General features: G+C 34.5%; 1 protein-coding gene across 3 annotated transcripts in view; it reads left to right on the top strand.

Annotated features, from left to right (window-relative positions):
* Positions 1-13,210, top strand: part of LOC107220945 — a 152,171-nt gene extending 138,961 nt beyond the window's left edge. For all 3 annotated transcript variants that reach the window (XM_046741103.1, XM_046741110.1, XM_015659760.2), the window contains 2 exons: positions 7,396-7,557; positions 10,118-13,210. In XM_046741103.1, the coding sequence (XP_046597059.1) occupies positions 7,396-7,557; positions 10,118-10,344 (389 nt within the window). In that variant the 3' untranslated portion in view covers positions 10,345-13,210. The remainder of the gene's footprint in view (positions 1-7,395; positions 7,558-10,117) is intronic.
* Positions 13,211-13,240: the final 30 nt, after the last annotated feature.

Raw genomic sequence — 13,240 nt, 5'->3', positions numbered from 1 at the left:
CCGTTGGAATGTGGGTGAAAGCGCGGGTCGCGATAACTAGGGTGCAAATGGGGTGGGGAATGGGGAATGGGAAAGGGGATTAGGGGTAGGATGCAGAGCTTGGAAGCAGATATCTCTAAGCAGCTCTCGGGAAGTCGTAGAAAATCCACCGTACCGTAGGCCGAGGTAGGGCTTCGGTTACATGAGGAGGAGAGAGCGGAGGTTAGCAACTATTCGATGTATAGCTGCTAAATCAGTTCTAAAATAGATATGAGGAATTTAGCACAAGTCGATTTAATTTTTACAAGGAAAACGCAATTGCTTTTACACAAATTGTCGATACGATTTGTATTGTGGCTCGTTCTCAGCGCGGTGATGATTGAAAAAGTACGCGGTAGCGAAGATAAGATGAAAAATCATGTTATCGTTTTTCAAAGGTCGATGCAAAAATTAATATTCATTTTCACCAAATGGAATGTATTTTTTCAACAACAGAACATCACTGTTAAAAATTATCACATGGAACTCCCTACGCTGTACTGAAAGTTTTATTCGGATACGGAACAGTAAATTCACCGTACATTTACTGTTTATTCAAATTACCGCCTTGTGTTTCTCCTATAAATTTTAGTAAAATCCAAAATCTAATTTACGTCGCTACACCGAATTAGCAAATCTACAATCTGATTTCGTAAATTGACAATCTTTTGTACAGCAAATGTGTAGTAGATCCACAATCATTTTCAACAGTGCATATCACCATGTTAAAAATGGTGACGTTGAGGTATAAACGAAGCATTATAAAAAAAAAAAAAAATCACTGTTTTGCAATTTCAGAATTACTTTGAACGAGTCAAGTTTTTGAAGTACGAGTATGAAATTTTGCCTTATTATCGTTCGCTGAATTTCAGACAATTCTTGCAATATCGCGAAATAAACGATTTCACAACACGTCATTGCAATAATATTACTAACTTCAATCTCACGACTCTAATCATTGTTTCCATAATTCTCTCCGCGCTTCTTCACGTTACGCACACGGCGTATGTCTGAAAAGTTTCGCTCGATGTTCGCCGGGCAAGCGAAAGCGAAAACTCGGGGATACCGAATCGAAAGCGGGCTCGTCAGGCGATTTTCCGGTTCTCGAATTTCCAAATTTTCCCTATATGTACAGTTAGTCGGCAGCCTCCCGGTGGCTGCAAGCTCCATGGTCTTTCCCCGTCGGGGATATCGAGCGACCCACTTTTCCCCCTGCAGGGAAGGCACTTTCAACATTTGCGAGGAGGTGTTTCTCCTTATGATAATAACGACTTCTTGTACTCCCCGATATCAGTTTCTTCATTTTCCGTGATGGTCTTGCCGCAATTCGCGATGCGGATTCACCCTTATTCCATGCGAATGCCAGGGAATCGTGTCGAATCAAGCTCGTGTTTATCATCTTGTCTCGCAATCAGCACATCGATGCATGCACGACGTATAATACCGACTACTGTCACAGATGATAAATATTGTACCCGTATCTTGACTGTAATTCGGTGGAATGCATTATATTCAACGTGTATCAATTGACACTTTTTGAAATTTGAGAGCGAAAGTTTCTTCGTAGTGTTAATTGTTTCTCTTTTTTTTTACATATAGTTGCACAGATTTGCTTGACGTGATTTTTTTTCACGGTTTTATTTTTCCATCAATTTGTTTATATCAATAGTAATATATTATGGTTCGCGATAATACATGAATCGTTCACCAAAATGAAATAAGATACCGTAAATGCTATTAGAATATGTTCATATTGCATTAATTGAAATATAACAATATTGCTAACAAGATCATGATCTATATTTGATACGTACGTAGATTTGTGGCGCCCCTATTTTATTCACTCGATACGTACGAAATACTCTAGTTTACAATAATGAAAATATAAATTTTTCATCTGCCGTTGTTAAAACTGATTTTCATACACAGCTTACGCTTCTCATAATAATTTTTGCGTTGTTACCACGTGAACACTATTGACGGGACAGTTAACTCGCGAAAAATCCATCTTCCAACCAACAATATTATGACAGCATTTATCACTTATCGATACATCAAAAGGCGTACGTGTTAAATGAATAACTTTACGAAAATGAAAAACTTTCTAAAATCCATACTCGCATTCCTGTAGCTGAATAATTTATATATTTTTTTTTTCATTCAAATTAGTACACGCGAGGAAAAGTGGGTTATTGTTTTAGTACATGGACGAGCAACTCAAACATATTATATTTAAATAAAAACTGGAAGAGCGATCGTAGAATATCAATAAAGGTTGAAAAATATTTTTTTTAATTCTCGCCTACAATTTCGACAATTTCTTCTCTTGCAAAGTTTTCTACAACTTTACTAAATATATAATGTATATACATATATAACACATATATTCCGCTAGATTTAATTATGCAAATACGTTTCCGATACTACGTAGAACTGACAAAACAAAAAAAAAAAATCTACAATTATGTATCAACGCTATCTTAAGAAATATTCTTAATTTCTTCGTGCTTCGCTAGAAGCTAAAAGTTTTGGATTTACCCATATAACCGATCTCTCTCCTCAAACTCTTGCGCGAATACGCAACAAGGCTCAACCTTGATGAATTCTTATATGCTGTATAAGTCGAATTAGCGAATTTACATTCTCACCGCGTTCATATGCCCAAATACGATGCAGTCGATACATAGATACACGGAATTTATGGATGTACGTACGTACGTTATACATCGTTTCTCAACGGCTGTGTATGTGCGTAGTTATACTCGTTCCACGTTGCATAATTATTATTAAACACAAAATGTGTCCAATATATATTGTTGTATTATATTATTATCTTCGCCTTATTCAATATGCGCCACAGGTGCGTGAAAACTATTCACAGAGATTTATCTTAATGTATAATATGTTACGTTCTCAGATCGTAAAAATGTGTCGTGACTCGAAACAAAGCGCGGGTCGAAAATAAAATATTTTACCAATTTTTCATAACGTTGTCATTTTCACGCACTGCTGAACAAGTTAATTTCACGTATCTATAACAAGGGGGGAGACATCGTCGGTCGGTTCACTGGGCGAAAAATGATGTGTTCCAAAATCCTCGCTAACAAGGGAAGGACAACTGTCCAATAAAAATAAGTACTGCACCTACGTAAGTGCGAAAGGAACAAAGTGGGCCAGCTAACCGAGCCGACACTCGTGTTACGTGTGACAATTCTTACAATCGGCCCTTTGTTACGTAGTCGGCAAACGCGAAAACTTATAACGACGTTAAAGGAGATTGAGTAGCAAAAAATCGTTAATTTTTTAAAGAATTTTATTACGGAATAGTTATTGAATTACATAATGTTCGTAAGCTACGAAGAATAATTTAAAAATGCAAAATTCAAATGTATGAATGAAATTACAAACAAAAATTTCAATATCGATGTTTAATTTCAAATCGTTTCGCAATGGTTAAGAATCTAGACGGAAAATTTTAAAATTTCACTGAAACATTTTTTCATGTTGGCGTCGTCATCAATGTTTAATTTACTATCGCAAAAAATAAATCTATTCCAATGACTCTGTAGAAAATAGTCTTCTCAGTAAAATGATCAATTGTAGTCTGAAACCGAATAGATTTATCAGATTTTCAACTATTTTGGAACGATTGAAAATTGTGTATCGAAATCTGAATTTCATTTTGTTCATAATTCCAGTATTTTCTATTGTTTTATTTTTACAGAAATTTGGTAGCTTACGAATATAATAATTTGACAAATACTCAAGTTGTAACTAACCTCGTGATAAAATTAGTAAAAAGTATCGATTGCTGGTGAAGCAACCTCCGTAAGGACGTAAAGCTATTTCTAGAAGCGCGGAAGAAGAGATAGAATAAAAAATGACAAAAGTAAAGAAGCCAAAGACGTTTTTAAGCACATATATTACGTGTAGACACATCCATATGTTATACGCAAGCAACGTCTGGTCTGAGCTCAACTGGGAAAATGTGACGATCTATATTCAACGTATGACTGAACAATCCTTTCGTAATGTTGGTAATGCCTGACGAGCAATGAACTTAAAAATTTATGCACGTAAAGTACATCGTTTATAGAAAAATTCATGTTGTACGCGGTTTAAATCAATTGCTGCATGTTGCACGAAATAGCTCGTGAGTGAATTTCCTACGCCAACTGCATGACCTTGCCTTCGTTCTGTATATTGTTATTAAAACTGTGTGAAAATTGTAAAAAATCATCCGTCAAAATTACCAAACAATTATAAGTTCCGTCGGTGCTACTTCAAAAGTGAATAATCGATAAAAATACACATTTATGCGTTTTATTTAATTTTCTAACCATAGAATCATCATATATATAATACTAATATAATAAAAATAATAAAATACCCGGTAATTGTTTATCTGAGAAAATGTAATTATATATTATTTTATTATATATCTATTCAATCTAGCAGTTCTATTCAACTATTATGCTTCTTTGATGTCATGTACAATAATTTCTTCGGTTAGTAAGGCAGTTTGGATCTGGGACCAAAACCTTACGATAAACGAACCGATTTCATTTCTCACAGCTACTCTCCCGATGCAGGATCGAAGGTCTTGTTTTAGGTGCGTTCAAATGTCGCTGGGAAATGTCAACTGGTTACATCGGCATCTTTAAATCGTGCTGCGGCTTTTATTTTTTTATACAATAATGTAACCTTACATCTCTCTGGCGAATCATTTATCGGGACACATTTTTGTCAAACTGACAAAATGTCTCTTACAATTTCGTGCAATACAGCGATTTATACAGAATTATATCAAAGCCGTGAAGTAAAAGGAAACGTAAATTATTTTCTTTCCAATTTTCAAGATCCTACTCTGCAAACACTGTTGAATATTTTTACAGCCTAAGATCTTGAAGATTCAAGTCGATAATCTTTCTTTCATGAAAATTATACATGAGATTGTTCCAAAACCGCGCAAAGATTTGAAAAAAAATTATAAATTCACGCAAACTGTGTTACGAATACCAGTCGATGCAAATTTTACGCGAAAGCATAATAAACGGACCGTATTATAGGTACGTGCGAAAGGAATGGTGGATTTTTCAACACGTTGCGTGAAATTTTGTACGTAACAACATGAAATTCCGAATATACAACGTGTTATCTGTGAATACGTAACTAATAAAAAAAATGTTGACATTGACATCAGTAGAAATGTCCATTAAACAATCTTTACAATCGTGCAAATTATTTGAAAGGAGAAATTTCGAGCAATAAATTGAAAATAAAGTAATGTTAAATAAAAAATGTATAACGCACACGTCGTGTGTAAAAGGATCCGTAATAGCGGTTGTGCCGTACGCATATTTTTAAATATCAAGAGACGCGAGAGTGTTTAGCCGCCATGTGTGTTGAAAAAAAAAAAAAAAAAATATGTACGCGGCACACGAATTAGTAATCAGCTCAAACTGTAAAATCGCAAAGTAAGACAAATATCGCGATGTATCGTTTCGATAGGTCACGTAACTAACCATATTTGTGTATAGATATACATACAAGTTTACTCATATATGCATGTGTGTAACATAGATTCGCGAATAACTGTGTAACCTACTGTAGTCTGTATGTCACACGCGTGTATCCTACATATTGTGCATCGTGACCGCTGTTTGATGCTTGCACAGTATTGAGCGTGGGTTGTGAAACGGTATAAAACTAGGGATAATTCACCCGGAAAAAGGGCTGTTGATGTACAAAACTACGCATATTATAATCAGTATCAGACTTTTATGAAATTCAACGTTAATTATTCTAGTATCTATCGATAACGAACATATTTATATTCGCACAGCGAATTTTTATTACCTGGTGATTATGTATGCAGTGACTTGATTGTTGTGTGTAAGGAATTCCTTTACAGTTATACGCTTATGATGTCGATAAGCATGACATTCGTATACTTTATATACGTGCGACTGACTATTGAAGCGTGTAGTGGAGGGTATACCGACCCACTTTGCAGCCTGCAATCCTTGCATGCGTACTAGGGTGTTTTAGAAATAAATAATTAACGATTTTCCACCGTGGCACCCCCTGTAAAGTTTGTTTAGGTTAAAAGAAAGATTCTGTGAAAATATGAGCGTTTTACGTTACATGAAAGATCGTGCTCGTTTGATTTTTCACTTTCTTTTCGCATTTTTTTGAATTTGTGAAGAAAAACGTTGTAGCACTTCAATTATTATTTCTTTCCTGGGATTTATGTTCACCCAAAGATAACGATCCATAACGCAACGATATATCATCCGGGAATCTTATTCTCCTAAATTAAAAGTTCATATTAAATTATAACTATCTTATGAAACTGAATTAATAATGAAAAAATCGTCAGATACACTCCTCAAACATCAACTAAACACGTCATAAAGTGTGGGTGTTGTTTGTGACGTAAATTGATGATATGATTGATGTAAGCTATAAAAAAATTTTTTACTAGCGATACTTTGTAAGTTTAAAAAAGATGCATAAAAGTGAAAAATCAACCGAGCGCGATCTTTCACATAACATGAAACGCTCATATTTTGAGAGAACCTTTATTTTAATCGAAGCAAACTGTTTAGGGGTTGCGTGGTGGAAAATCGCAAATTATTATTTTTCAACTAATATTTGTATAGTGTATACTGTGTACGTACACGGGATGACGGGCTGATACATCGTTGCGAATGATTTGATTTGCGAAGATTATAAATTTCACATGAGAGAACAATTGACAAAAACGGAAGTTGCCCTGATTAATAACCCTTTATTATTCTATCTAATATGTTCTCGTGTTAAAAGTGTTTTCTCTACTTCCTTGAGGAGGCTGGTTGGCCAAAAATCCGTACTTTATATCCATTTTATTGTGAAATAACTTTCATTGAGTACTTATCAAATGATTATATTCAGTTGCTTAGGTACAACTTCGTTAAAAGTTAAAATACACTAGTTGCAATCAAGTATGTGGAAACCTACGCGCATATTATTATACACATACTAATTCTCCAACTACTCCGAAAACGGGGTTCAGGCATATTAACATGAAATTCTTATTCAACCCCTTTCAATGTTGGTAGAATCCGCACCGTTCAACTTTTCCTCTGTTCTTGGACAAATGGATATTTTTTTGTATAAAAATAGTAAAAATAGTGAAATATTTTCCGCAGGTCCGCTCCGGAATCAAAACGATGCGAATTAGTTGGGAGAAAAAAATTTGTGACTTTTGCATTATAGAAATTTTAAAAACCGCATTACATGATTTCATCGACCTCGCAACCGTTCCTTTTTTTTAGGTACCTTATCGATTTTTCATCGCCGTACATAATTATCTTCGAATTACGAAAATTCCAGGAGATGCGATTGTCTGCTATCAGTGCAACAGCGAGTACGATCCTAGATGCGGCGATCCCTTTGATCCGTACAGCCTGGGCACAGTAAACTGCAGTTTTCAACCGCGACTCGAACACCTTGGGAACGCCGATCCGACTCTGTGCAGAAAGACCTCGCAAAGAAGTGAGTAAAAACTGAGCAAATACGAGTGGCTTGAGATTTGATTTGCATGTCCAGAGCAATGTTGTGCGATTAAGCGATGAATCGGCCGTTTCTATTAATTGGTTTTTCGATTAGTCGATCAATTGAGATGTTCGAGTAATCGTTTTTTCGATTAATCGATTGATTGAGTTTTTCGATTAGTCGACGATTCCAGATTCGACTTGATTCGATTCGATTTGATTCAGAACCGACGTACACAGATTCTGTATGTACGAGTCGTTATTTCGTCGGTCACATACGAGTATAGTTCGAGCATGGTAAATCAGTTGCGAGCGATACACCGATTGACCTGCAGAATTATCACGAGGCAACTTCGATTAATCGAATAATCGAAAACGCGATTAATTCAAACCCTCGATTAATCGATTAATTGGAAAAACGACTAACCGAAATCGTTGAATAATCGATTAATTGGAAACACGATTGATCGAAAAACTCGATTTATCGATTAATCGGCAAAACGTTCGATCGAAGCTGCTGATTAATCGATTAATTGCACTGCACTAGTTCCACGGCGAGATATAAAGGCGCATTTATACACCAGGTATAGTGTACCAGTAGACTGCAGATGCAGACTGCGGATGTCTAGTCTGCGGGTAATTGATTTGTCTATCGACGAATGGATGGATGGGTGGATGGGTGTACATATGTACGTAATACGTATAAAGAGTTCAGAGTCCCAATGGATATCGGCTACGATGTATAACAGTTTTGCATATAATGTACCGGTAAGTTTCTAGTTCGTCAGCAATTGACAGTTCCTCGTGATAGTTGGCACGGAAACGACGGCTAGGCACGTCTGCAGTGCGGTTTTTGTTCCTTTAACAGCAATCGTCGATGTCGAGTTGTATTTTTATGACTTTTCGCCTTTTTCGTACCGGGATAACGTTTGATACTGGAGACACGAAGATTAGAGCATATTGATAAACGCTCGTTTCGATTAATCACTAAAGGATTTTGCAGTGAATATAATTACGTGTATATGAAGAAAATAGAAAAAGGACAAAGTCCCGTCTGAAGTCATTTAAATTGCTTTATGTACAGCAAAACAGCGTTATCGCATGGTTAAAAGAGAAACTTAACAATTTGGGGAAGACTGGGGAGAAAGTTGGAACGCTCTGTAATGAGATTTTTTACGTATCCACTCATAGTTTAGCAATTATGCGAAAGTATATGTATATATGTGTAGTTGTATAGTTGTATTTACATGGATACAAATTTGCAGCGTTATCTATCATGCACTTTTCATTCTACAGTCCTAATACTTGTATAATGTTTTTGGTTGTTTGGAAAATATGAAAATCTGAGGAACGTTGCAGAAAATAATTGATAAATGTGAAATATTCAGTCACATTTGCTTCGGAGATTTATTTGCGATGATTTCTCGTCGTCGGTTTTATCGACTATATATGATTCTGTATAAACATTATAATTTAATTTGAGTACTGAAAGGTACAAGATAAAGAAAAAAATTATGTAACCGACGAGCAAAATTTTTATACTTGACTTTCTTTCAATCAGTTGCAGGTGTGAAAAATTCAATACAAAGTATTCTCATAATAATTTGCGAATTGTTGTGTTATCTATCAAAGTCGAAAAACACATTAAATAATTTCTTACAATATAACGAACGTATTTTGATATCGAATATCTGTTTGGTATCATGAATCGCGACGGTATCAAAAAACTATTTGACCTTATCGGTAAATATGTAACAAATCTTTCGTATCAACGATTATTTTAATCCCACAAAGTTCGAACATCTCCGATCTATGGTTGACTAAAATCGATAGAGTATCGCGGCATCTTGAAAAAAGATTAATGAAATTTCTAATTTCACCAGTGTTTTACTATCAGGCGCATTTCTTTTTCTTTCTCTTCTTCAACGTCTAGGATAAAATAAAAACATTAATTTCATTGTTGTTCATTTTTCCACTCGTCTTCTTGATTTCGATGATATCGAGTAGCTTATTTTGACTCTTTATACTCTTCCTCGCTCTTTTTTTTCTCCTCCGGACGCAACGAAAATAATCAACGTTCCATACATGTGCACTGAGAAAAATTTCATTTGTTACAATAACTAGAAAAATTCAGTAAAACAGGTATCGTTAAAAAAACTGTTGGAATATTGTTGGAATAACGAAAAACGAGGTACGCCTAACCATTTTGCGCTATCGTCGATACTTTTCTGGTAATTGCAACGCAAAATCAGTTTGTTCGGTTTGCTCTAATTTGTTAGTTAAACAAGGCTTTAACGTCAATTTATTCTTGCACGAGCATTAAATTTTCGCAACGGTTGCAAGAAAATATAGCAACAGTGATCGTAATGAGAAAGAATAGTAACGGATACTAGACTTTCCGGTAACGGCTAAAAAACTAATTATCATTTTGTACCTAGAACTATATTTTTTGATTGTGGTAAAAAATGAAAATAATTAAGGACTGAGCGGTAACCGAAACTAAAAATTTCTCTCGGTGTATCTATCGATCTATCCATCTATCCATCTGTTTCCTTCAATAGTATACGGAAAAATACGGGTCGTACGAGGTTGCGGTTTCATAAAGGATCCTAGAGACGACAAAGATTGCGTGGGAAGAAGCGGCACGCACGACGTTCACACAACGTTTTGCTCGTGTACAACCGATCTCTGCAACGCGGCAACAACACCTCTTGCAAACTCACCGGCATCCCTGATTCTCGGTGTTCTAGTCGCCAAAGCCTTCGTTACTTTTTCGATCAAACAATAGTATCATCTCACCGATACATTACATTCTCGTGTACAGCGTAAGTATATGACTGCGAATCTCAGTCCAAAGGAGAAATAATTATATCATTATTATAATTGTTATACCCCTGATATACCTCTAGTATTATATGATCAAATTTTACATAATGTAAAAAAAATATATACATATATTTTTTTTTTTTAAATAAGGATGGTCAAACACAACAAATCTAATTTTTTTTTTTTACATAGGTTCAGAGAATCTTATAGGCATAAATTGTAACGAGCTGAAGTATTCGTGCAAGCGAATTATCGATCCCGAATAATGATCTTTTCAAATTTCGCGCCGCTTTTTTATTACACTTGCCACAGCTTTTACATCATATTAATCATTGAGATTGACTGAAATGCCAAATCTACGAAAGTTGTCTCGAGAAAATATTTGGGTGGCATTTTGAATAGGTCGGAGAATCCACTTATGCTTGAATCTTGAAGGATATATTTAAGGGAAAAGTTCATGTGCAGAATGTCGAGGATATAAGTTGTTATCACAGAATTGTGATAACAAGTAAAGTTTTAGATAAAGGCTTGACGATAAAAAGAAATTTTGCTGCATTGAGCCTGTAAGATAATTTTTAGTTGGCATTGTGCAATTTTCTTCCGAACGGTGCATAATTAATACGCGAAGATAAAGAAAAAAAAAAATTAACAAGTGGAATATTATAGAGATACCAAAGACGTAATAATGAATTAGTATAGTAAACTGTTAGGTAGCTGAAAACAAAGTATTATATAAATTGATAAAATAACATTTAATGTGATAATACAAGGATTCGAAATGAAGTAGAGCGAAATCAGTTATATTTAAAAACAAAATCAACACTCCGTAGAGGAAATAATACTTATTAGATGTCACTTGGAGCAATACAATGATGGAATTGATCGATAGAATTGAAAATGAATTTATTTGCTTTAAGAAGAGTTGAGTTACGCTTGCTGTTAAATTTATCACGTATATTTGGTTCAATATAATCACACATATTAATTATAACAAATGTGTATAATATATATATACAATTCGAAGTACATTTAATTACAAAACAAATGGATAATTCGATGTCATTGAATAGTTAAATTTCGGCTACACCGTCAACCTTCTCCGAATTTCACTGTCAATCATTAGAGTAATCAAAAGTCGATGTATGCTACATATCCACGCAAATGTGTGTAATAATAATATATTTCGAATTCTTATAATTCGGCAGACACCAATCGCGTGCATTTCTATACGTATATACAGAGCAATAATAGAGAAAAATTATTTATTAAAACGTTCCGTCGATTTTACGTGTATAGAAATTGTTTAATCACGAATATTATATAATTAAGCAATATATATACTTATAATTCGTATATCAAAGTTATATACCGAAGAATCTTTGCGTGTGCAGTTGCAACATAAAAAATTGCATATTACAATTATAGCGTTGAACGTATTACCCGTGATAAAAACTCACAGGCATAATATCAAAGTATATTATCACTTACTTACTCCTTGCGGCTATGTCTGTATTTTAGGTTTTCTCTGCACTGCTATTTTATTTACGGTATAATACATAATATATATGTATACTGAAATTCGTTGCACCTAAAAAATTGATATTGCATTAATTGCAGTTTTATTATTCTGAAGAATAACATCCTGCACACCAGCTATCCTCTCGTCTCAACTCGTTAGACATATCAATAAACGAATTTTCGTAAGAAAATTGCAATTACATAAATATATTATTATGGTTACTTATCATATGTAGCCGAAGCAGAAGGAGATCCGTTGTACAGTGTTATCGACGTCCGGGACAATCCAGGATGTCCAGCGACCTGGAATTTGCCTTTCTTTTTATTCTCTCCTCCCTCGGGCTTGAACGACAAATCTTAAACCTCTTATACCGAGGAATTCGGTGAAAGTGCCCATTGAAAACTTTAATGTTATATTTTATTGAATCTCTATCCTAATATGTTTCATCTCACGACACTGTTAGTTTTGTCCTATTCCATATGACTACGAAAGATGCAGGCGTGCGTTCGTTCGTTTCTGATGAAAAAAAAGACGCAACATTTTTATGGAGATTTGTACATAAATCGTCCAGGCGTTGGAGATTCGACACGTATCTGTTCATATAATAGGTACAAAGAGTTATTGCTGTTGAGAATGACATACGAACTATCGTACACAATTATTGTACGAACAATTCTAAATTATATATGCTGATATAGTGTAAATAAATAATATACGAGTAATAGAAAAAAAAATTTGGAATAAATGCTTGAAGTCACATATGTATAATCTTTGATCTGTGGATCAGAGAAATTTTTAAAATATTATATATGCAACATGAAAGTCGGAACCGTCTATATATATATACTAAATTGTTACAGAAATTATGGAGATCGGTAGAGATCAGTCAACTTTGACAGTTTAAGAAGTTGAAGATTCAGTTACCTTGAAATTATTTTCAGAACAATTCCATGTTTTGCCCTTCGAATAAAATCAGCAATTGAACAAAATGTTAGCCTCGATAATAAGTATAATTAATACCGATGATCATTAACACTCAAAGGAGTAAAATATTCTTCACGCGTGAGTTTGAGAAATTACATATTTCAAGGAAAGATATGCACTACAGTAAAAAGACTGAATCTTGATTCTTGCTAATCGTGAAATTTAACTCGTCCAGATCTCCATGTCTTAAAACCACTGATATAATATGCAAATGTACATTAACAAGCCAAAAAAAAAAAACCACATTGTATAATAAAACTAATGTCCAGTTAATATTTAGTGTTTTAATATTATTAAATCAATAAAGTTTTGAGTGGTTACCTAAGCCCGGTGTAATACTTGATCTCACCTGTAA

Source organism: Neodiprion lecontei, chromosome 1 (genome assembly GCF_021901455.1).
Source record: "Neodiprion lecontei isolate iyNeoLeco1 chromosome 1, iyNeoLeco1.1, whole genome shotgun sequence".
In the NCBI taxonomy this organism is placed as follows: domain Eukaryota; kingdom Metazoa; phylum Arthropoda; class Insecta; order Hymenoptera; family Diprionidae; genus Neodiprion; species Neodiprion lecontei.
The sequence above is the reverse complement of the archived record's forward strand: the minus strand, read 5'-3'. Positions and strand labels throughout refer to the sequence as shown.